The sequence below is a fragment of the Cucurbita moschata genome, unplaced genomic scaffold, assembly GCF_002738365.1.
Source record: "Cucurbita moschata cultivar Rifu unplaced genomic scaffold, Cmos_1.0 Cmo_Scf00019, whole genome shotgun sequence".
Classification (NCBI taxonomy): domain Eukaryota; kingdom Viridiplantae; phylum Streptophyta; class Magnoliopsida; order Cucurbitales; family Cucurbitaceae; genus Cucurbita; species Cucurbita moschata.
In genome coordinates, this window is record NW_019268535.1 from 638,260 (window position 1) to 662,376 (window position 24,117).

Below are 24,117 nucleotides of genomic sequence, written 5' to 3' on the forward strand. Positions count from 1 at the left end.
AAAAAAAAAAAAAAAAAAAAAAAACTATAGCTAAGCCTCTATAGCGACAAAAGTATAGGTTCCTTCACCAGCTGGAAACAGGTAAAGTTGAAGTAGATACATCGATGTAAACGCACTCGTTGTCGTGTTATGAGAACCTCAAATAAATTCTCGATCAAGCTTTTTGATTGGTTTGCTCAACCGGTAAAGGCAAACAAAAAATAAAATCCGCTCAACTAGTTTATGTGTTCAAATTAGCTCTTCTACCTTATATACTACACTCGGGGAAAATACACATAAATAAATTATTATCAATTAAAATAAAATCTATAACATCCCTAATAAATTAAATTTATAATATAAATAATACAATAATAAACATAAAAATATTATTTTTAATTGGATCATATAATATAAAAATAATTTCCTCAAATACATGTCGTCTTTTAATTATTAATAATTAAAAGGCAAAAATTGTTGTAAACAAACATTTAAAATTATTTAAAGTTAAAAAAATAAAATTATTTATATTGGGATTGGGAAATGATGACGTGGAGCATAAGCACGTGACAATGAAGAATAATATTTCTCCAAATGCAAACCAAAATCAGATCTCTCTGCCACGAGATTTCATTGTCATCTTAAATCTGCTTTTTTTTCTTAATTATTTTTTTAATTAATTTTTTAATTTTTAATTTTTTTAATTTTAATTTAGCTGCAAATGTCATGTCTTCCGTAGTCAACTTGCTCTCAACTTCCAAAAATTGTATATATATTATAATCATAATTTAAATAATTTCCTAATTTTTTTATTTATAATTTCGTTTTATTATTATTTTATTTTATATGTATCACCGATTTTTTTTTTATTTAGTTTTGATTGGAATTTAGGATCCAACGGTGGGGATTTTTCTTGGAAAATAAAAATAAATAATAAATAATTAAATGTGGGGAAAAAGTCGGTGCATGTAATGTATGGAGATGTTTGGCGTGACACGTTGTAAATCTCGCGAACATGGAAGCACTTATCAACTTTGACTAGTCAACCCATTTATTTATCCCTCGGGTTCCGATTCCTCCACGTAGGCCCATTTCCTTTTTTTTTTAATTATTATTTTATTATATATAATTCTTTTTTTATTATTTTTTAGAATTTTATGTTAATTTTTGGTTAATATCAAAATTAGTATACACTTTTTTTTTTTTATACCTAAATTTAAAAATTATCGGATTTTCATCTAAAAAGGGTTAGGTAGCAAACCGTAAGTAGGATCGTAATGTCTTTTCTGGCCATAAGTGACAGCCATTGACCACGTCATAGGCATTGAAGTAAAACTTAGCCAGTAAACCCTATAACCCGTTTGAAGTCTGTTGGTAAACTCTATATCCCGTTTGAAGTCTATTGGTAAACCCTATAACCCGTTTGAAGTCTGTTGATAGACCCTATAACCCATTTGAAGTCTGTTGGTAAACTCTATAACCCGTTTGAAGTCTGTTGGTAAACCCTATAACCCGTTTGAAGTCTGTTGATAAACCCTATAACCCATTTCATGTCTATTGGTAAACTTTATAACCTGTTTGAAGTCTGTTGGTAAACCCTATAACCCGTTTGAAGTCTGTTGGTATAGATTAATTTAGGATGGTTAGACCCTGATTTCTCCTATGGACCAGGTTCGTCTTAGTATACGAAAAAAACCCTCAAACTAGGTTAAGAATAGAAAAGGGAAGCCATGACAGCCACGAGACTAATTTAGACGTATATCAACTAAAAAGTTAGACGTTCGAATCCGGGCCTGATCACACCAACGGAAAAAGATGCCGATTAAGGGTTATTTTATAATTGAAGGTACACATGGTTGTCATCAAAGTCCTCAGAGAGTCCACTAAGACCCACTTGTGGTTTGTATGCAAAGACAACAAAAATGGAGCATTCCCAAAACCCTATTTAAATAGAGCTCTTAGCCCACAGCTTTCTCCCATGCATTTCTTCTTTAGATCCCTTCCTTCTCTTTGTTCCTTTCCCATTTTTAACTCCTTTTTATAGCTTAAACAAACATTAGAAACAAACCCTTTACCTCTTTCCTCACTCACTCTTGTAAAGCTAGCTCCTTTTTTCGACATTATCTATAAGAACATGTCGGGCAGATCTCGTTCGAGGCAATCGAGTGCAGTAAGAATCAGCGACGAACAGATCACTGACCTCGTTCATAAGCTGCAACAGCTCTTGCCCGAGATTCGTAATCGCCATTCTGATAAGGTATGCACGAGCGTTCAAATTTAGTATGGTATTAGAAAGAGATTCGAGATAGACCCATTATGACTTTTTTTCTTCTTCTTTTGTAGGTTTCAGCTGCAAAGGTATTGCAAGAGACATGCAACTATATTCGAAGTTTACATAGAGAAGTAGACGATCTGAGTGAGAGACTGTCGGAGTTGTTGGCGACATCCGACACAGCTCAAGCCGCCATTATAAGAAGCTTGCTCACACAGTGAGATGTTTAATAATGATATGATATGATGTTCCTATAATTAATTAAATGTTTGTTGGTTTAGGGCTTTTGGGTTTTGTATAAGTTTCTCGTTAAAGGGTTTCAATAAGAAAAAAGAACAAAAAAGCTCGGGTTTTTGGTTACGTAAGCTAATCTAACAGTACCAATGAGTTACAGTAAGTACAATCTTCTATCAATACTTCAGTACTTTCATGACTTGTACGCTTGAAAATTTGCAATCTCTCAACCAGAAGAACACGACCCAAAAGAATCTATAACAGTCCAAGCTCACCGTTAATAGATATTGTTTGTTTCGGCCTATTATGTATCGTCGTTCGCCTCACAATTTTAAAACACGTCTACTAAGGAAGAAATTTCTACATTCTTACATGAAATGCTTCGTTTTTCTCTCTAACTAGCGTGAGATCTTGATCGGGCATTGAAAGTAAATGGCACGTTGTTGTTGTGTGGTGTGTGGCTATGAATTGGAAGGAAAGTATGGGGAAAAGGATAAGGAGATGTGTATATATATATATATATATATATATATATATATATATATATATATATATAGATGTGGGCGATGCCCTAAAGAAAAGCAATGAATATGAAAACAAATTGGAAGTGTAGCTGCTGCTTCTTCTGAAAGCACGCGTGAAGAGCATTCAACCACACCAATAAATAAATAAATCTTAATATTTAATGCATCGATTTTAACACATTTAAAATTATTATTTATTTGAAACAAATTATTTAAATTATTCAAAAAATTTAATTAATACGACCAAGTTTAAATTGATATAATTATTAATTTATGGTTTGTATGAGTATATTTCTCGACATTCAAGAATAATCATAATAAATAAATAAATAAATAAATAAATATATATATATATATATATATATATCGTAAGTAAATTACTCTCGGTCGTTCAATCATTTGATAACTAGAGTCATTCTTTGATAAATGATCACCATGAGTGTAACGACCTAGATCCACCGCTAACAGATATTGTCCTCTTTGCCATTTGAGGGGAGGGGTTCCCCTTAACGCTTTAAAAAAAACGTGTTGGCTAGGGGAAGGTTTCCACACCCTTACCCTTATAAATGATGATTTGTTCTAAATGATGATTTGTTCTCCTCCCCAACTAATGTGGGACGTCACAATCCACTCTCCTTTGGGGGCCAGCGTCCTCGCTGGCACTCTTTCCTTCCTCCAATCGATGTGAGACCGCCCCCAAATCCATCCCCCTTTGGGGCCCAGCGTCCTTACTGGCACACCGCCTCTAATACCATTTGTAACAACCCAGAACCACCGCTAGCATATATTGTCCTCTTTGGGCTTTCCCTTTCGGACTTCCTCTCAAGGCTTTAAAACGCATCTACTAGGGGAAGATTTCCACACTCTTATAAATGGTGGTTTGTACTCCTCCCTAACCAATGTGGGACATCACAATGAGTCAGACTCAATAGAAATTGATCAATCCTTTTTTCGATCGTTAAGGTGGAGAACTGAACCAAGAATTCTCTTTCTTTATCATCAATCGAATCACTGTTCGAGACCCATGATTCTATTTTATCATCAATCCAATCACCGTTCCCATTTTTTATTTTCCTTATCAATGAATATATCTCTTGTATGACTTAGATGTCTCGTATTTCTCGAAAAAGTGATTCGATTGATGGGATTGAGATTGATATTCCAATCTTCCTTTTTCGAACGTATTGATTTGACCCCATAAACGGGACCATCACCCCATAGCATGTTGCCACTAGAAGCAGAACCCCATATATAAATAACGGAGGCCTATGCTATACCTAGTTCCTTGTGCTAATAAGGTAAACGAACTTAATTTTTATTGATCTTATCATATCTATCGATAAATTATTAGATATCGATGTGATAAGGGGTAGATAAGGATAATAAAGAAACATAAAAGAATTTAATAATTTTTCTCTGATGAAAAAGATTGGGTAGCAATGTAGACTGGACCCTTGGATCAATTTTTTTTTTTCCTAAGTTGTATAATTGAAAAATATCAATAATTATAATTACTTATTTTTCTATATAATTTTTTATTTTGATTTTAAAAAATAATTGTTATTTTTAACGTCTGTTATGTTGTCTGCTTGTCTTGACATGTTTCTCAGAGTGTGGATTATCCCCTTCGTACCATGTTTTTGTAAGAGGGGAGACCATCATCACAGACCAATATGGTCCCAGACCAATATGGTCCGTACAACATGTTTTGTTCTCACTCACATGTTTTTTTTAAGGAAATTTTTAAGAGATTGTCTTAGTGCTCGTAAGCTTACCTTAGCTAATCGTTCTTATTAACCAAAATTCAATTTCACTATATTTCATTATTTCAGAAAATTGTGCTTAAAGCTTATTGACGGAGCCAACATAACCTAACTATTATAAAACCAGTCATAACGCTAAATACTCTGTTATTAACCCGTTTTAAAATAAAGTTTCCTTATTTAAGGAATCAGAATAAAAATGATTAAAAAAATTTAATTTCCAGCAAAAATAAATGAAAAATTTTGCAAGGAGAGACGAGGACAGAAAAAGCTTCCACGTCTCGGTCCCCGAAAAATCATTTTTAACTAAAATTTTAAGTTGAAAAAAAAACATATTTTCCTAAAAATGTCATTTTACATTTTCCTAAATTTCTCCTTTTTTTAAAATTTTTTTTATTGATAACAATATGGTATAATTAATTTAATATAATAAAAGTTGGGGGCATTTTAGTAAAAGTGTAGTTAACGGAGCTGCTTGTCGCCGGCGAAGTGTGTTCCGGTACTTACACGTCAGCAATTTATCTGTTTTTTGACATCGAGATTCTCATCCCTCTCCCTTTTGCGTTCTTCCGGCGTCACTATCTCTATTTTTTTTTTTTTCTTAAAAGGAAATAAAAATCACACGAAAATCTATTTTTGTCACGAAAAAATGATGTTCAATTTTTGTTGCATTGGTTCAGATTTGATGTTAACCTCCATAACTGGGCGACAAGAATCGCCCGATGCTCGAAGAGGAGCGAGAGAAGCGTCACTAGAACGAATCGAACTCTGCAATATTTTCAGAGTTCTTCGTACTTGTTCTTGTTGTTGCCTTCTTCTTGCTTTCGCTCTCGTTTTTTTCCAATGGGTAATTGCCTCCAAGCTCGCGCTAAGGTCAATATCTCTCTCAAATCGCTCCCTAATTCTGGTAATTTCTTTGCCCTAATTCCCTTTTTGTTGTTGATTCCATGGATTCTTCTCGTTTTTCCTCATTTTTTTAGTGGATAATCTTTGTTTTGTGTTCTGGAAATGGTAGCTTTCCGTGATTTCTTTGTTTAGGGTTTTTCTTGGATGAATGGATTGTAGCGCTGTTTTGGTTTTTCTTGTGATTTCTCTGCCATTTTTTTCCCCTTTATGCGATGTTTTTTCGTAGCTTGGATTCAATCCCCATGTCGTAGTTTTAGCTTTGTAAGTTGCTAGCAAGGACACTAAGCCCCTTAGGGGGTGGACACTAGGACGTTGGGTCCCGAAAGAGGATAGATTGTGAGATCCTATATTGATTGGAGAGAGAACTAAGTGTCAGAGGACATTGGGTTTGAAAGAGATAGATTGTGAGATCACACATCATTTGGAGTTAAAAACAATGAGGAAAATTCGAAAGGAAAAACTCAAAAAGAACAATGTATGCTAACGGTAGGGTTGGACTATTAAATAACCTCTCTCATGAAGAGATAGATGAAACAACGGGCGGGTCAGGATGTTATTTATTTACGTTTGCTTTCGAATGAACTGCAGCTGGTTTGAAGATCATAATGTGTTTCCAGGGAGGCAGATAGACGGTGGCTGTAACTACCCAGGCCCACTGCTAGCGTATATTGTCCTCTTTAAGCTTTTCCTTTCGGACTTTTCTTCAAGGTTTTTAAAACGCATCTGCTAGAGAGAGGTTTCCCCACTCTTATAAAGAATGTTTCGTTCTCCTCTCCAACCGATGTGAGATCTCACAGGGACTGTTAGACGAATGGTGGTACTATTCAGTAAGAGTTTGCTACTCTCCTCGGTTTATCTAGTGCATACTAAACCGAAGCTAAGTTATAGTAGGCTATGGAACATTGGAGAAATTTTCGCTTGGGGTTAATGCACGGGAGTTCGAGAGACAACGAGCATAAGATACGATATGTTGCAAACACTCGAACCCAGTGGGATCGGACTGTGCGAAGGAGGCGGTGTTCTTGTTAATGAACTTTAGCTTAAACATTGATCTTTGAGCTTCATATTAAGTCATTGTGATTGTTATCCCTTGCAGAAACACCAAATAATCAAGATAGGAAAGGTCATTCAACTGCTGCTTTGAGAGCTCCAGCACTTGGTGGGAATACTCCATCTAGAGGTCTTCAACCTAAAAGAACTGAAGGTGAAATATTGTTGTCTCCAAATCTGAAAGCCTTCACATACAGTGAGCTTAAGAATGCCACGAAAAGCTTCCGCCCCGACACTCTCATTGGAGAAGGAGGGTTCGGTCATGTTTACAAAGGATGGCTCGATGAACAAACGCTCGAATCGGTGAAGCCTGGAACTGGAATGGTTGTTGCTGTCAAGAAGCTTAAATCTGAAGGCTTTCAAGGCCACAAGGAATGGCTGGTAGTTTTCTTGTTCTTTTTTATACGACCCGTTGATCTTTCGGGCTTATAGTTGGCTTTATAAATCAGGTTGCTATTGATTGCAGTCAGAAGTAACTCACCTCAGTCAGCTTCATCATCCACATCTTGTTAAACTAATCGGATTCTGCCTCGACGGGGAGAGCCGACTTCTCGTCTATGAGTACATGTCCAAAGGCAGCCTCGAAAATCATCTATTCAGAAGTAAGTCAAAACGCTTTGGCTAACTGCAACCATTAGCCTTTGTTCTTAACTATCTCTGTCATACAATAATGCAGTGGGTGCACGACCACTTTCTTGGGCAAGAAGGATCAAAGTTGCTATCGGAGCTGCTCGAGGGCTTTCCTTTCTGCACAACTCCGCAGAGCCAGTTATCTATCGCGATTTCAAGGCTTCAAACATCCTCTTAGATTCTGTATGTCTATTCTTTTGTTCGAGTAAATGAAATACGTACGAAAAAGTACCGTAATAGGAAGTAGAGCGAAGATACGAACACTTTTTCCTCCTCGTTCTCGTTCTAATCTATACAAGCTGTTGTGAATTTATAACTAAAGTTTAGCTGTCTGATCAGTAAGTATGAAATTATTATGCACACAGGAATTCAATGCAAAGCTTTCGGACTTTGGTTTGGCGAAAGCAGGCCCAACTGGTGATCGGAGTCATGTCTCCACTCGGGTCATTGGTACTCAAGGCTATGCTGCTCCAGAATACATTGCCACTGGTTTGTTTTCTGCTTTCTGCCCCATTTTAAGAATCACTGGTTTATTGTGGGATGCTTTTGGCCTACATTGGTTGGAGAGGGGAACAAAACCTTCTTTATAAGGGTGTGAAAACCTCTCCCTAATAGATGCGTTTTAAAATCGTAAAACTGATCGCACATAACGGGCCAAAGCAAACAATATCTACTAGCGGTGAGTTTGGGCTATTGCGAATAGTGTTAGACCCAGACATCGGGCGGTTGGCCAGCAAAGATGTTGGACCTCCAAGGGAGTAGATTGTGAAATCTCACATTGGTTGGAGAGGGGAACGAAACATTCCTTATAAGGGTGTGGAAACCTCTCCCTAGTAGACACGTTTCAAAACTGTGAAGCTAATGAGCGGACAATATCTGTTAGTGATGGGCTTGCTTTGTTACAGCATTAGTCTCTTTTCGTTTACTCAATGGAAGTTAAATTTTCATTGTAACTATAGGTTTCTAAATGTTTGATCTTGAACTACAGTGCCCCCGAGCCTAGGCAAAACGTGTTCATATCACTTTTCTCTTTGCAATGCAGGTATGCTAACAGCCAAGTGTGATGTGTATAGCTTTGGGGTCGTGCTACTAGAGCTCCTCTCGGGAAGACGTGTTGTAGATAAAACTAAAGTTGGCGTCGAACAGCATCTTGTGGATTGGGCAAGACCTTATCTAGCCGATAAGCGCAAGTTATTTCGGATAATGGACACCAGGTTGGAGGGGAAATACCCACAAAAAGCTGCTTACATGACTACAGTCCTTGCGTTGCAGTGCATTCGGGAGGCAAAATTCCGACCACTGATGTCGGAAGTTTTATATGCTCTGGAACAGCTCCTCCTGGTTAAGCCCACCGATAACCAAAGAGCAAGCAGTCCAGGACCGAAGTCCCCAATAACACATAATTTACCTTCACCTGTAAATTCCACAACACAGAAAGGGAGCTCTCCATTACCATCCATATGAAACCCCGAAGGACATGTTGCAGAGATATTACCTTTACAAAGCAAGGATGGAAATAATGAGTAGCATCAGCCATTCAAGAGAGTTGCTTTAGTTGGCCGTTTATCCCGAGGGATTTGCATTGAGAGTTAGAGTTGTGATAAGGAAGAGGACATAAATGAATCAAATACGAAAGGACATGACAAAGGATTTGAAGCTAAGATGTGACAATTTAAGTCAACATTCCTTCTGGAACCCAATAATGGTCTATGCCGCACCATTCCCATGGTGGTCGAGCTCATGCTCATTTTGGAAAATCATCGGGTTGAGAGTCGACAAAACGGATGGTGTTATGAGTGATTTGTGTTATTTGTCTGTATGAGATATCACTTGGCTCCAAGTTTAATGCAGTTCGTATACCTTGTTTACATGTTCACCATCGAGAATGTACTCGGAAATGGCTCGAATCCAGCAACCTTTGCCCGTTGCATCGGTTTCGATGCAATTCATTTCCTTTTTCAGGAACAGAATATTGAACAAACATCTCAGTTTCTACATTTCTACTTTAAAGACAAACATCAAAGACAGTATCTGAATCAGAATAAGTGAAACCCAAGGAAGAACAGCAGCAAATTTTGATGAATTCACACACAAATATCCATGAGAGCAGCAGCATAAGTAAGGTGTCATTGAACAAGATAATCACACAATCAGATACAGTATAAACAATCTGTATTAGAACAGAGGTACCTTAAATAATGTGTAATGGAAGCACAAAAAACTTGGGGATGAAAAAGAACAGAAAACAGTGAAGAAAAAAACATAAAACCTATGATGTACATGCACTCAAACAACCAAGATGAAAGGATAATCAGATAAGACCATACAGGCCTCAGCAGCCCCACTTGAAGATGGTCCCAGTCACTGAAAAGCCAATGCTTACCTTCTCCAGTCTGCTTGGATTACCTTTCCTGCAATAAATTTCAAAAGATATGGTGTTTCAGCAGGATGCAGAGACAAATAAACTCGGATTCTAAACGATATTCAAGTGGATGCTGTGAATTAGTCAAAAGAATATAATCGTATTCCTGTTGGAACGGGATTCCGCATCGATATCAATGCTAAAGCTTTCGTATGTAGCTTCTAAGATGATGAGTATTTTACCATTTCCATCTCTGGATCCCATGTGTGCCTTGTCATTTTTGTTTCCGCCTTTACCGCCTGCTTGAACAAGTCTTTGTGTTCGTGGAGACGGTGAGCTGAGTTTAGCATTGGTGGATGACGGTAAAGAATGTCGTCGATTGTTGTTATTTCTTTCACTCTCCTGTTCGAATCTTGGAGATCCTTGTGCTCTTAGTTTTGCCTTTGCAGATTCAGTTGCTACCATGTAGCTAGGTATGGTTGGACTGTGTTGCAACCCGTTCTCCACTCGTTCTTGCTTGGCTGGAGTAGAGCCCTTCCTACCAGATTTCGGGTTCTCATTGTTAGCGTTATCTTCCTTATGGTTTGATTCCCCATTTGTTAATAATTGGTTGATGGCATCTTTCGGGTAGCTCTCTGTCAAAGGCTTAGTCTCCACAGCAGCCTCATTACCAGCTATGCTCTTATCTTTATCACTGCCCTCAATCAAAGGCTGTGATTCTACAACTGGCTCACCATTAGTTACATTAAGTACCTCTTTTATCGGTATCGGCTCAGGAGTTGTTTCCAAATCAGGCTGGACGGGTATCGTTGAGATAGCCTCTTTTTTCATTTTCTCAGAAGAATTATTAGTACCTCTGGCCAAAATGTCACGGCCTAGACCATTAGAAACCTTATCCGAACTTTCCTTCGGCTTCTCCACATCTGCTTCAATTGGGGTAGGATTCTCGAGAACGGGGTTATGGACCTTTCTTAGACTGCGCTTGACCTTTTCAAGCTCCATCTGAGGATTCTCCTGAGCCTGCTCTGCAGCTGAGTGACTTGAAGCTTTCCTAAATGTACGTTTAGGTTTCTCGACTTCTGCAGATGATTGGACAGTACTGTCATTGTTTACAGTGGGAACTCTCCTCGTTCGTTTTGACCTCACGGTATGTCCCTCGCCCGTTTGACCAGTGCTCAGCCTTCTTTGAGATTTAAACTCTGCAGCCTTTTTTACTGGGGGAATCGGTTTCCAGAATCGAGAATTTGACCAGCGCTCTAACCATTTCAAGGCTGAATTTTCATCTTCATTATCAAAATAGATTTGTAGAGGTTTGGCTGTTGTAGATGAAGCGAGCTACAAGAACGAATATATGAATGACAAAATTCATTGCTACTCGATGCAGATTTAACAGATGAACATCAGTAGAACCATGTCCGGAGAATGATGTGATGATAAACTTACCTTGATAGTGAAAGCATTTGCTGAAAGCTTCGCCATACGTGTCGAGAGACTTACTCCAGCACGGGCCACTAATAGCTGCTCCTGATGTTGAAAAGATATTTTAAACAAAATGTACTCCCATAGAACTGTAAACAAAATGTATGTAGATAACAATAGCAGTGTAATTTTCTGCAGTACCTGTGGCTGCACTAATCTATATTTGTTTTGCGCTTCGAGACCGACATCAGAAAGCCTCACTCTCCTTCCCCGAGCAATAGCCTGAAACTTAACAATTCCAAGCATACAACATAGAGTAGCAACAGCTTGTCTCCTCACTAAGTGACCACGAATAAGGGCCTGCAACCTAATAATACCTTTGAGGGCCCGGAATGCTCGGCGAGCCTTCAATCAAAATTTGTGTCAGTAAAATATCTCAATGTGGTCAAATTGAAGGTAATAAACCTAGCATATTACGCAAGACAACGTGCAAGTATTATTTCATCAAGTCCAATAATCAAAATTTTGAAGACGACGGGCGTCCAGCATCAAAAACAACATACACTTTAACCACGTTACAACGAGTACCATACTTACCAAATAACCCCTAAAAGCAGCTTGAGCCTTAGTTGCAGCCTCCTCTTTACGGATTCTCTCAGGATCAGATGGTGCATCTTGACACGTAGAACCTTGAATTTCTGTATCTTGATTTCCTGTAATTGATATCGATCTTTCACACGACGCATTAGCTGCCTCATTGTGGGTAATTTTTGACACCACTTCGTTCGTCTCAATGGTATTTGGGGTTGGTTCCGAAGCTGCAGTATGCGTAATAACAGAAGTTGCCTCTGATGCCTTGACAGAAACCGATACTTCCTTCTCGTTTCCACTTTTCTACACGGTATCAAAAGAGAGACATATTAAACAATTGGTAATTCAGTTCAACCCAGTTTCCCACCGACACCATCAATATTGACAGTATGGAGGTTCAAGCTACAGCCATGAAACCGAACATCATCGCTTCAAGTCAGCATGTGGGCAAACAAACATGACTTAACTTCTATTGTTCCAATGATCGTGAACGTCTGTGGCTCGTATTAGATATTTGCATAATGATTAAGAAGTTCAAAATATTTTACAACTGAGATGTATGATGACAACAAATATAATTGGAAGTCAAATTAGAACGAGCGCACTGCAGAAATAAACGAAGATACATCGGCATTGGATCACAGAACAAAAGACGAACCAGATGGATCTATAGCTCGAGTGAATCATACGGAACCTTAAAATGAAAATTGGCAGCTAGATAAGACACCTATGTTACACTCGGAAACATTCATACAACAACGAAACCGAAACCTCCATTACCTCTCTGTTCTTAGAAAGATTAGATTTGGAAGACTTCTTCCCAAACAAGATAGTTTTAATCCATTTCCCCGGTGACTTCCCCATTGCTGAAACGGTCAAGCTCTGCCAAACATAAAATCTTACTGAACAATATAGCAATATCGAATTCTCGACAGTAAATACGAAACATCAAACACTTCAGATCACTTATTCAACTTCAATAACACACTCAAACTTCACAACATCACCACAATAAACATAATTTAGTACATAAACTAAAATTTTCCCTTCCATGAGCTACCAAATCAAAAGCAGCACAAGTTCTTCAATCCTCTCACACTCATAGTCAGTGCTGTCATTCACTTCACCGACCCAGAAAGAAACACAACAAGCAACAGATCAAAGCATCCAAATCCAAACACTCAGAGAGTCCAAATGCTCAAAGACCAATCACAGAACAACATGAATCTCCACAAATCACAATCAGAAATGAGCATATCAAACAAACCCCAATTCATATAGATCACGACCAACGAAGAACAGCAACCCCAAAAGCAACATATTAAGAAACCCCACGAAGAAAACAAACTAAGCCCATGAATTAAACAAACCCCACCGACAAAATCACCACAAAACACCGAAATAAACACAACCCAAAAGACAAAACGAAGTTCAAGAACACCCACATCATCAGATCTGAAACTTACCCACCTCAATCAATGTGCCCACTTCAAAACCCCTAATCTACCATTCCTGAACAGAAAACAAAGCCTCAGAGAAACAACATGAACTTACCCAGCAAACCAAGCAGCTGGAAATACAGAGAGAGATCTACACAGTAGCCAAGAAAGTAAAAAAGGAAAAACAAAACAGAAGAACAGAGCAAGAAATGAAAGGAAGCGCGAGAGAATGAGAGAACAGAGCTTACAAACTGCGAAAAAAATGTGAAATTCAAAGCTCCATCGATTTTAATTTTTCATTTTGTTTTTCCCCTTTTTCTCGAGCAAGTCTGGATGGATTAGCTTCTTTACTCTGCTCTGCCAATTTGCGAATTCAAAATAAATAAAAGAATAAATTTACCTCTCTGGAAAATCCACTGAAAAAAGAAAAATAATAAATCCACTAAAGTGCGGTGAAGTCCAGAATAATCCGCTGAAGGGATTCTTCCACACCGTTGGATTAGAATACTTCGGGAGTTGTTTCAATCGGACGGTGGAAATAAATCAAAGAACAGTTGGATTAATTAAAGAAGGGGGGTTGTGAGTGGCCCCCATGGGCAGTTACTTCGGAACCAAGTGTTTGTTTGAGGGGCTTCTTTATTCGGAAGCATGCGTGGAATTACGGTTTTAGCCCTGGTAGCGGTAGTTTGAAACTGACGCGCGGGAGAAGCGCTTGGAATTAGGAGAGTAGGTGAGAGTCACAGACACGACGCGCGGGAGAATGGCGAGAGGATGTCGTGTTGTGCACGTGGAAGTTGAGTGGCTTGCATGCGGGTCACCCTGGAAGGAACTCGCACGGTCACTCGAGCAATGCTCAATTTTCCCCTTTTTTTCATGAGTTTTAATTATTTTAAATTAATTTGTAATTAGAGTGGGGATACATTCATCTAGAAAAAGTATTATTTTTTTTATTATATAAATATTCTTTTTAGATTATATATATTTGGATTTAATTTTAATGTCATAAATTTCATTTTTTTTTTGTCAAAAATTACAATATTACCCTTGTGAAATAGAAAAATTATTTATAATTTTTTTTTAAAACCGCTGGTGTGAAAGAATATATATTTTTCTCGTGTGGGGTAAATAGAAAGTATTTGTTTTGAAGAGTTGTTGATGATGATGCACGTTCGTCGGTTGTTCGACTAAACAATGTTGTGTGTTTGTTGAATGAATATTGAGCCTAACATTTTTAAAATAGGTCCGCACCGGATAGATTGGGTTGAATTTTTTTTTTTTTTTTGTACCAACCTAAAATTTTGGACGAATTAGGTTGGTGACCCGAGTCCTAATTCAACTCGTTATTCTATTTTCGGGATTGGGTGGTTGAGTTGTTCTTTTTTTTATTGTTTAAAACAGTTTTACTTGTTCACGATGCATATTACATTAATAACTAAAATCTCGTCAAGTTCAAATATTCTTAATATTTGAAAAATACAGTGGGGTAGGTTAGATTGTAATCTTATTTTTGGGTTGCACTGGGTTGACCGATATGCAACTGACTTCAGCCGGACAGGATAAGGATGACTTTTCTTGAGACCAAAATGCCACCCGTGCTCTTCAGTGGGGTGGGTTAGAAAATTGAAAAAATCGGTTCGGTCGGCACCAACTTCCATTCAACTAATAAGCCTATGGGTATCGAGGTTCTACCGACTGTACTTTCTAATACTGATTTTTAACCAGTTGTTTGAATTCTTTATATTATGCAGCTGAAATAAACAAACCGTAAGAATGGTTTGAAATTGCATTAGAGACCATTTGTGAAATTTAACCAAATCTCAAGGGCAAAATTGGAAATGTAAACATTTTTAATAAATTTAACCATAATAACTAAAAATGTCAATAAACTCTAATTTTACCATTCATTTAATTTGGGAAAATAAAAAATAAATTAAATAAATAAAACGTGGATCGTCAGTTTGTGTGGGCCTCTATCTTATCGTCCACTGCTTTTGGGCCAACATCCACAAGGCCCACTGTACGGGCCCACAGTTTCAGCGCGTGTTACTCACGTGCTTTATTTATTTAAGAAAACATCAATTTCAAAATGAAAAAACAAATATAATTGGAAAAAAAAAAAAGACAAAGAAATTAAGTTGAGCTGTCGAAATGCAACGCCGACACTTGGAAAAACGAGAAACAAGTAAAAATTTATTTTATGAATTAAATAAATAAGAAAATTAAAAGTTTTGTTGAAATATCATTGTCCTAAGTCTAAACTTTATGGTAAATTCATATACATTATTTATATGAGACAAGACAGCCAAACCTCTCGGAGATCCCAACAATCCAAAACATTACTTTTGTGTTATTTCATTATTTTTCTTTTAAAATTTCAGTTAAATTAATAAAAATATTCATAAATTTTGTACTTTGTCTCAAAAATAGTATTACTGTTGGTTTTAGATGAAAATTGTGAGATCCGGCGTCGGTTTGGAGAGGGGAACAAAACATTCCTTGTAAAGATGTGGAAACCTCTCCCTAATAGACACGTTTTAAAATAGTGAGGTTGACGATGATACGTAACGGGTCAAAGCGGATAATATCTGTTCGTGGTGGGCTTGGGCTATTACAAATGATATCAAAGCCAGACATTGGGTGGTGTGTCAGTAAGGACGTTGGGCCCTCAAGGAGGTGGATTGTGAGATCCCAGATTAGGGAACAAAGCGTTCCTTATAAATGTGTGAAAATCTATTCCTAACAGAGTCATTTTAAAACTGTGAGAACGACGACGATACGTAACGATATGAGATCTCACAATCCACCCCTTAGGGCCTAGTGTCCTCGTTGGCACACTGTCTTGTGTCTAACAAACTTGAGATAGACATTTTTGGTAACGATATGGGATCTCACAATCCACCCCCTTAGGGCCTAGTGTCCTCGCTGGCACACCGTCTCGTATCTAATAAGACAAACACGTGAATAATAATATTAGTCGATTTGTTAGACACCGCCTCGTGTCTAACAAACTCGAGATAGACATTTTTTAGACCTAACCCAATTATTCCGGTTGTAAATTCTTTCAACACAAAAAACTCATTTAAATAATGAACCCGACCCAGCCCAACTATAAAATTTTTTCGATTTGTTAGACACCTCATCGTGTCTAACAAACTCGAGATAGACATTTTTTAGACCCAACCCAAGTATTCCGATTGTAAATTCTTTCAACACAAATAACCCATATTAAATAATGAACCCGACCCAACCGAACTATAAAATTTTTTAGTATGTTAGTTTAAATTGTTTGCATAATTAATTAAGATCGAATGGAAAATTACCTTTTAAATAGTTAAAAATTATTTTAAAAAAAGTCTCGAGAATAAATAATAAAGAATAATTATAAAATTAAATAAAAACAAAATAAATATATCATTCAAATTTTACTATCATAATTAGTACTAAATAAAATGACATAAAATAAATTTAAAATATAGAATAAATGAAGTCGACTTTAATTAAGTTTACAAGCAAGAACAACGTGAGCTCCACAAAATCATTGGTGAATCCGACAAATTCATTCCCGAGATCAATTATAAAATTATTTTAATTTAATCGTAGTGGCTAAAAAATATACTAAAATCGAGAGGCGTAACATTAAATTTCATATATTATAACTAATTAATATTAAATATTTAAATTTTATGAGATTTTAATTATTATTACAACGTAACTAAAATATTTTTAATATAGTTAAAAAATATAGGAAATTAATTTGGGTTTAGAAAATAATATAAATGATTTATTTTTTCATCCCTATATTTTATGTTAATAATTCAATAGAGCGCTTATTTTGTTATTCTAAAATGTTGGTCCCTGGCTTCTTCATCTTCTTCAGTTGAGTCAAGAACCATAAAGAATGAGATTCTAAAACCCTAATTTTGTTTCAGAATGGATCAACATCTTCACTATCAGCAACAATGGAATTCTAGGCCAATTCAAGGTACTGTCTGCCCGATTTGCGCAATGCCTCACTTTCCCTTTTGTCCTCCCCATCCATCCTTCAACCAAAACCCTAGATATCCCTTCGGACCCGATCCCCCTTTTCAAAGACCTGGATTCGACCCTCATCGTTCACCCATGGGGATGCCGCGCCCGTCTATGGGGAATCTCGACGATGGTTTTGCAGATCAGAGGCCGTGGATTAGAAATTCTGCTATTTCATATGGGCATCTGCCGTTTCAGGCTCACAGAGAAGAAAGCTTTTTGCCGCCACAGTATGATTATGGCGGAAATGAGTTTGTTAACGATGCTGAGAGAAGCTACAAGAGGCCGAGGGTTGATGATGTAGGCTTGGATGGTGGTGTTCATGAGGTTAATCAGAATCAGAAGAGCGGTAGGAGTTCATTTGAGGATGAACGTAGGTTGAAGTTGATTCGGGATCATGGGGTTGTATCGAGTGGACCGGCTTACGAGAATTCAGTGGGATCTGGAGATCCGGAAGAGGTCGGCACCACGAGGAACTTGGAAATCAATCACTTCCAGGATTCAGGTAATGGCGATAATGATGGAAGAAGTCAAAATTTTCACGATGAAGGGAATTTGGCTCCTGCAAAACAATTCCAGAATGGTAGGGAAGGTTATTGGTCCGATTTAAAGCATGCTCCGGCAGCGCCTGGTAACAGAATTGACCCATGGCGGCCTTCCCAAAACGAAGAATTGTCCCATTCTCGATATGATCAGGGTGGAGGCCATTGGCATGCTCAGCATATGCCACGCCCTGTTCCTCCTGAAGCCTCCGAAGATAGCTATCTTTCTCATAGAAATGAATTGCATTATTCGGACAACCCACAAGCGTTTTCCTGGATGGATGATAGAAATAACAGCAAAATGAACATTCTTGATCGTGATTATCGGCCACCCCCTCGCTCTGAGATGAACCCCACTCATATGAGACCGTTTTCATCTCACGGAAATGCTCATCACGGTACTCGAAACTTTAATTATGGCGCTGGATACGCTCCTCGACATTCTGGGGGTGTAAGGTTTTTCGAAAATGGAAGCTCAATTGAAGATTCTCGCTTCTTTGACGAGCAACCCCCTCTTCCTACTTCTCCACCGCCGCCTATGCCTTGGGAAGCAAAACCTTCATCCCTGTTTCCTGTTCCTGTTAGTGTCTCTCCAATAACATCCTCACAATATTCTTCAGTTCCTGAACACCGCTCCTTTCACCACCTTAAACCAATGTTTCATGTTTCATCTAGTCCTATGACGGAGGTTCGAAGAGTTTGATATGTGTTTTTATCATGGATTAAATTTTTGGTACATTTGTTACTTTTAGGGAGATGGCGCATGAAACTCTTTGTTCAATTTGTTTATCTGTAGGATTCTCTGGCAGTGCACCCGTATTCTAAGAAGTTTGCTGCAGACGGTAAACCTTATGGACTAAATCAATTGCCTTCGCCAAAACCTAAAGTTATTGATGCTTCGCATTTATTCAAGCGACCTCATCGGTCTACTCGTCCCGATCATATTGTGGTTATCCTCCGAGGGCTTCCAGGTATCATTTTCTCGTTTGCACCTGATTATATAGAATTGAACAGAAAGCCAGGCATCTTACCTAAGTTATGAAGAATAGAAAAATGGTCGTTGTATTTTCTTACACTTGTTGCTTCATGTTATCATTTGCTTCTGTTGCTTGAATACCCAAAACATTCATTCAAACTATTTTCTTGGGAGGAACTTGATTGTGACGAGATGACTTATCTAAATTGAATTGTGCACTTCATGAGTCATTATATCTTTTGCTGATAATGATAAGAAAAGGTCTCTATGAACGTGAACGTGAGAACAGAAAATGGACCCTAAGAATTGCTATTGTTTTCAGGCAGTGGAAAAAGCTATTTGGCAAAGATGTTGCGTGATGTTGAAATTGAAAATGGTGGTGATGCTCCTCGTATACATTCTATGGATGATTACTTCATGACAGAAGTGGAAAAGGTAGGCTTCATTATCATCCTCCTTTAGTCTGTTACAGTGGTTATTATAAGGTTTGGTTTTAGACTTTCGGTTCTTTTTGTCGATTTATATTATTATTTAACTTCACATGCACTATCTTCTTTTTCTGACAGGTTGAGGAAGGTGATACCAATTCATCAAATTCAGTTAAAGGCAAGAAGCCAATTGTGAAGAAGGTCATGGAATATTGTTACGAACCCGAAATGGAAGAGGTATATAAATATGCAACAGATCATATATGGTGTGTCATTTTATACAAATGGTCTTGTATGTTGTATACCAATATTTGCCTTTTTTTCCCTAAGAAAAAAAAAAAAAATCTTATGGGGCATATTAAATGTATGATTTTTTTTATATTCATGAATAAAATGATGTTCAAGAGCTGCATGGCATTTTTTAGATTTTTTCACATCTTTCTGAGACAGTATCTGGTAATGGTATATTTTTTAGGCTTATCGGTCGAGCATGTTGAAAGCATTCAGGAAGACCCTCGAGGAGGGGGTATTCACCTTTGTAATTGGTATGAACTCTGTTTCTACGAGAATCTCAGAATAGTTGTATAAAGTCCTAAATTTTCCCCGTCATTCTAACTTTCTTTCAGAGCTATTTTTAAGCAAATTTTCAATGTTGAGGTTTTTCAAAGTGAAGCCTGTGGCCCTATGTTGTGAATTTTGTACTTAATGTGCTGACTTGACTTCTTTTATGAATTTCTGTTTCAAAATTGTTGGTGCATATAGTTTAGTATTCACCTTATCATTTCCCATGCCTTTGGTAGCATAAAGAGGTGGCATGGTTAGTAATAGTCTATAACTTAGGCATCTAAAAAGGTTAAAAAATGTCAACAACTCTCCCAGTCTCGATGGCTTGTTAAGACATGCTAGTTAAGTGATCTAAGTTTGATTTAGATTAAGCGGTGATGCAGTGCCAATGCCACTGCATTCCTTTGCACTAACTATAATGCAGTTTGTTCGGCAATTGATCCTTTTGTTGGTGGTATGTGTGCCTCGTCTTAGTGGATGACCGCAATCTGCGGGTAGCTGATTTTGCTCAGTTTTGGGCAATTGCAAAGGTATATTCTCAATTCTTTCTTTCTTACAACCCTAGCCGTCGTGTACTGAAGTGGTGACTTAAATGTGGGTGGCAGCATCATTTATTTAAGTTTTGAGTTTTCCAATGGGTTTGTTCATGGTGACTTTAGTATGTAGTTTGGAATAGGTAGTGATCAGGTTGACAGCATAAAAAGGCAGATCATTTCTTCAGAACTGATGTTGATGTAGGCTGTACATTATTTCATCCACATTTGAGTCTTGGTCATGCCGTTGAGACAACTTGAAGTTGTTGGATTATTTTTGCTGCACATGAATTCACGCACCAGCCAATTCCTATGTGGATTTTTCTTTGGATTCTCAGCCATAGGGCTTATGACCTTCATTTGAATTTTTAATGTCCATATGGTTAACAACAGTTTATGTGCTTATATTGTTTACTTTTATCAGTGCTATTATGGATGCTCGCATTTGATTTCATGCATCTTATTGGTGTACTTTGTCATTTTGTAATGATTCTCCATTTTTAACTGGATCCATTGAGGGAGCTTTTATAAAATCCCATGGTTCATTTTCCAAAAAAGTTGTGATTTTATATTTTATTTTTATTTGTGTTTTTACATAATTATTTCAATATACTTGGGATGCTTGTTGTTCTTGGCCTGCAGTGTTAATAGTACTTTCATGCTTCCTGTTGATAAACACAAATCTTGTCAATTGGTGTAATACTCAATGCCACAGCATTGCCTTTCTATTCACTAGCAAGTCTTTAATTTCGGGGTTTGTTTTGGTAGTTTTCATATAGCGTCATGTTAGTCTGTTCGTAAAAGGTCGCAGGAGTTCAAAGGAAGATCATAAAAACCTTTCTCTACGCTACTTTGCTGCTTCATACAAGGAGATTTGGCTATTTTCTGATAATAATTTGTGAATTATGCTTCTTTTTGTTTATTCCAAGGAAAATCAACTATCACAATTATGATGATCTCATAACTAATTATCTGAGGTTCAATGAATATAGTTTTTATAGAGCAGATGTGTTACTTTTTACATAACCCATCATGAAAACTTGGTTATATATAGCAAACAGTCGAGAGAAGTAATCTGAGGCTTTGCTGTCTACTATTTTGTTTTCTTATATTTCTTTCTTTCTCTTGCTAGAGTTCGGGCTATGAAGTTTACATTTTGGAAGCTACGTATAGGGACCCGACAGTAAGTCTTTTTCTCCTATCTGTTGTTTCTTTACTGGTGTTCGTCACTGAGTTTCCCCCCCTTCTATCCCCCTGGATTGAAGCTCAGTTCAGTGGAGAGAGAGAGCGTACGAAGTAGTATTAGCGAACCATGGTCGGAGAGAAGTGTGCTGATGTACAAAAACTATTACATTTAGTATAACAGCCTTTTTTATATACATACAATGATTTTACCAAAATTGTATATCCTTTCCATTTTCTGTTCTGCATTATGTGCAGTTAATCTCTAATGGGTGCCTCTGTTCTTTAATAATCGATAAAACTCAATGTCGAAATGATTTAATTGACAGTCCCCCATCCTGGTAAAAATTAAAATTATATTTTTGTGACTGCCTTTTCTTTTCTACTAGAATTGAGGCCTTATCAATTGAAAACCATCGAAATATTCCTTATGATTTTTTCTTCTATGGGGAATGTAGGGCTGTGCAGCGAGGAATGTGCATGGATTTAATCTCGATGATATACAAAAGATGGCAAGACAATGGGAAGAAGCTCCGGCTTTGTACTTACAATTGGACATCAAGGTTCGTTGAAATCAAGCATGAGGTTTTGTTCATCTGTTTTAAAGTTCTTTTTTCATTCAATAATATTTCGAGATAGTTTGAATGATATGAGGTTGCCAAGATTATGTCGAATTGTGATCGACGTATTTAGTGCACCGACTAATTATTGGCATGAATAATTTGTAAGAAAACAGAAAAACTTCAAATTTCATTCTGATGAGAATACATTAACTTTGGGAAAGAAAAGAAATTGCCAATTTGATTCTTTGATAGATAGAGGTGATAAAAGACAACTTTTTACCTGTAATGAACGTTTTTCTTTCAATTGTGATGACTTGCAGTCCTTGTGTCATGGGGATGACCTTAAAGAAAGTGGAATTAAGGAGGTAATGCTTTGTTTTGTTTGTTTGGGCAATGAAATTTTGAATTAATCTTATATATTATCTTGTATGATTTATCCATGTCATGTATGTCTGCCAGGTGGACATGGATATGGAAGATGAAGATGATGATACTCCATCTAGTTTTCAAGAAACGAAGTCGATAAAGACAGCATTACATCCACAAAGAGACGATGCTTCTGAAGGTATAGTCAGCATGAATGAAAAAAACATTCATATATGTATTTATCAGGAGTTGATATATTATGTTATTTTGAATCCTTTTCAATTAGTGGTAGGCTAACAACACATCAGTACTGGTCTGACTCACAAGCAGCGTAGCCCGATTCATTTTTTCATTTCTCACATCGCATTTTACTGCAGATGACGGGAAGAGATGGGACGAAGAATCGGACCATCGGAGAGAGGAAGTAAAAGAGTTGCGTAGGAGTAAATGGTCAAATGATTTAGACGATGATGATACTGAAAGAACAGATGGCGCGAATGGTCATGCAAATGCTCTTTCTGGCTTGATTCAAGCATATGCCAAAGAAGGAAAGTCCGTGCGCTGGATCGACCAGGTTTGTGTTGAGTTTCATCTTTTTCACCAATAGTGGCGATCGAATGGTCTCTCGATTTCGTTTTCTCTGTGCTGTTTGGTATCTTTGCCTAAACAAATCTGGTTCGATCTGGAAAATTCTTGAACATAGAGCATGTATTTGTCAATGTCATATTTCCTTTCCATAATGTTCAGCAACTTCCTGTTTGTATGTTAATTAATGTCTTCATGTACATAAGTTTTTGGCTATTCTTTTAATCGAAACGCTCCTTTTCCAGGCTGGTTATACCGGTTTCTCGATCGGTGCTGCAAAAAAGGCAAATAGATTATCTTTAGTTATTGGTCCTGGTGCTGGATATAACCTGGTTAGTCATTAACTTAGTATGAGCTATGTTATAAAATTGTTCTTATTCTCATCTGGTACAAAATTGCAGAAGTCCAACCCATTGCCAGAAGAATACCAATACCGTGGCTCAAACCAAAACAGCAATGAGTCGAAGAAGCACAGCAGATTCGAGGAGCGATTGCGTGCTGAAAGTGAATCGTTTAAAGTCGTTTTCGATAAAAGGCGACAAAGGATAGGAGGACTAGATTGGGAAGAGGAGTAGAGGGATTGTTAGAAGAAGCATAAAATTTGCATATGAGATATATTCATTTTTTGACATCTTCTTGTCACCTTGAAACACGGTGGGTGTGTGGCTCAGTGTGTAGGGGTCAGAAAGGCAACGTTTTTCTGCTCCTGATGACCATTTTGGTGGTCAGATTTGTGTAATGAATAACAAAGTTCCTAAGTTTAGTATTTTCGATCTTACTGCCTCGGCTGTACAGTTTATTTGTTTGTTCTTAATATGAAATTGATATTCAGAAAACTTGAACTCGAGATATACTTGAACGACGAACAGTTTCTTTAAATTTGACTCACCGAGAGTGAATGATCGACCCATTAACTTTTTAAATAATAATTAGATTGCGATCAAATTGACTTTTTATCTTGCCTCGTAAGTTTACATATTGTCTTAAAGTCTCGTTTTGTAACCGCTTAAGTTCACCGTTAGTTGATATTGTCTTCTTTGGGCTTTTCTTTATGAGTTTCTCCTCTAGATTTTAAAACACGTCTACTAGAGAGAGGTTTTTACATTGTTGTAAGAAATGTTTTGCCCCTCTCACCAACTAACGTGAGATCTCACAATTCACCAACACTAACACATCACTTGGT

At 37.3% G+C, this 24,117-nt stretch overlaps 4 protein-coding genes across 10 annotated transcripts; 3 read left to right on the forward strand and 1 right to left on the reverse strand.

Moving 5' to 3' along the window:
* Window positions 1-1,952: 1,952 nt before the first annotated feature.
* On the forward strand, window positions 1,953-2,614 carry LOC111457173 (transcription factor PRE3-like). The gene is made up of 2 exons (XM_023099337.1): window positions 1,953-2,236; window positions 2,323-2,614. Exons 1-2 carry the CDS (start codon window positions 2,114-2,116, stop codon window positions 2,470-2,472), a joined length of 273 nt encoding a protein of 90 aa, XP_022955105.1. The 5' UTR covers window positions 1,953-2,113; the 3' UTR covers window positions 2,473-2,614.
* Window positions 2,615-5,372: 2,758 nt separating this feature from the next.
* On the forward strand, window positions 5,373-9,325 carry LOC111457081 (probable serine/threonine-protein kinase PBL3). Its single transcript, XM_023099223.1, has 6 exons — window positions 5,373-5,679; window positions 6,775-7,109; window positions 7,195-7,330; window positions 7,405-7,541; window positions 7,724-7,847; window positions 8,401-9,325. Exons 1-6 carry the CDS (start codon window positions 5,616-5,618, stop codon window positions 8,820-8,822), a joined length of 1,218 nt encoding a protein of 405 aa, XP_022954991.1. The 5' UTR covers window positions 5,373-5,615; the 3' UTR covers window positions 8,823-9,325.
* Window positions 9,326-9,455: 130 nt separating this feature from the next.
* Window positions 9,456-13,541, reverse strand: LOC111457079 (protein IQ-DOMAIN 31-like). 7 transcript variants are annotated; one of them, XM_023099221.1, is made up of 8 exons: window positions 13,418-13,541; window positions 13,201-13,242; window positions 12,511-12,612; window positions 11,737-12,033; window positions 11,341-11,544; window positions 11,164-11,238; window positions 9,963-11,055; window positions 9,456-9,769 (listed from the first exon to the last, which is right to left on the reverse strand). In XM_023099221.1, exons 3-8 carry the CDS (start codon window positions 12,592-12,594, stop codon window positions 9,738-9,740), a joined length of 1,785 nt encoding a protein of 594 aa, XP_022954989.1. In that variant the 5' UTR covers window positions 12,595-12,612; window positions 13,201-13,242; window positions 13,418-13,541; the 3' UTR covers window positions 9,456-9,737. The 7 variants fall into 7 exon arrangements, with proteins under 7 accessions (XP_022954989.1, XP_022954982.1, XP_022954984.1 ...); XM_023099214.1 differs by having other exon boundaries at window positions 11,164-11,244; XM_023099216.1 differs by having other exon boundaries at window positions 11,164-11,244; window positions 13,197-13,242.
* A 3,447-nt stretch (window positions 13,542-16,988) lies between these two features.
* Window positions 16,989-23,768, forward strand: LOC111457077. Its single transcript, XM_023099212.1, has 13 exons — window positions 16,989-18,425; window positions 18,534-18,708; window positions 19,036-19,148; window positions 19,280-19,378; window positions 19,617-19,686; window positions 20,180-20,235; window positions 21,371-21,421; window positions 21,879-21,983; window positions 22,304-22,348; window positions 22,443-22,548; window positions 22,727-22,923; window positions 23,180-23,266; window positions 23,336-23,768. The coding sequence occupies exons 1-13, from the start codon at window positions 17,100-17,102 to the stop codon at window positions 23,507-23,509; spliced, it is 2,604 nt and encodes an 867-aa protein (XP_022954980.1). The 5' UTR covers window positions 16,989-17,099; the 3' UTR covers window positions 23,510-23,768.
* Window positions 23,769-24,117: the final 349 nt, after the last annotated feature.

Bases quoted from the DNA above. Each gene is read 5' to 3' on its own strand.
- LOC111457081 (XM_023099223.1), top strand. From the start codon at position 5,616: ATGGGTAATTGCCTCCAAGCTCGCGCTAAGGTCAATATCTCTCTCAAA. The intron at 7,331-7,404 runs GTAAGTCAAAAC...ACAATAATGCAG, and splicing joins CGAAAATCATCTATTCAGAA to TGGGTGCACGACCACTTTCT. The intron at 7,542-7,723 runs GTATGTCTATTC...TTATGCACACAG, and splicing joins CAAACATCCTCTTAGATTCT to GAATTCAATGCAAAGCTTTC.
- LOC111457077 (XM_023099212.1), top strand. From the start codon at position 17,100: ATGGATCAACATCTTCACTATCAGCAACAATGGAATTCTAGGCCAATT. The intron at 19,149-19,279 runs GTAGGCTTCATT...TTTTTCTGACAG, and splicing joins TCATGACAGAAGTGGAAAAG to GTTGAGGAAGGTGATACCAA. The intron at 19,687-20,179 runs GTATGAACTCTG...GCCTCGTCTTAG, and splicing joins GGTATTCACCTTTGTAATTG to TGGATGACCGCAATCTGCGG.
- LOC111457079 (XM_023099214.1), bottom strand. From the start codon at position 12,594: ATGGGGAAGTCACCGGGGAAATGGATTAAAACTATCTTGTTTGGGAAG. The intron at 11,056-11,163 runs GTAAGTTTATCA...TCGTTCTTGTAG, and splicing joins CAAATGCTTTCACTATCAAG to CTCGCTTCATCTACAACAGC. The intron at 9,770-9,962 runs GTAAAATACTCA...AATTTATTGCAG, and splicing joins GGGATCCAGAGATGGAAATG to GAAAGGTAATCCAAGCAGAC.
- LOC111457173 (XM_023099337.1), top strand. From the start codon at position 2,114: ATGTCGGGCAGATCTCGTTCGAGGCAATCGAGTGCAGTAAGAATCAGC. The intron at 2,237-2,322 runs GTATGCACGAGC...CTTCTTTTGTAG, and splicing joins GTAATCGCCATTCTGATAAG to GTTTCAGCTGCAAAGGTATT.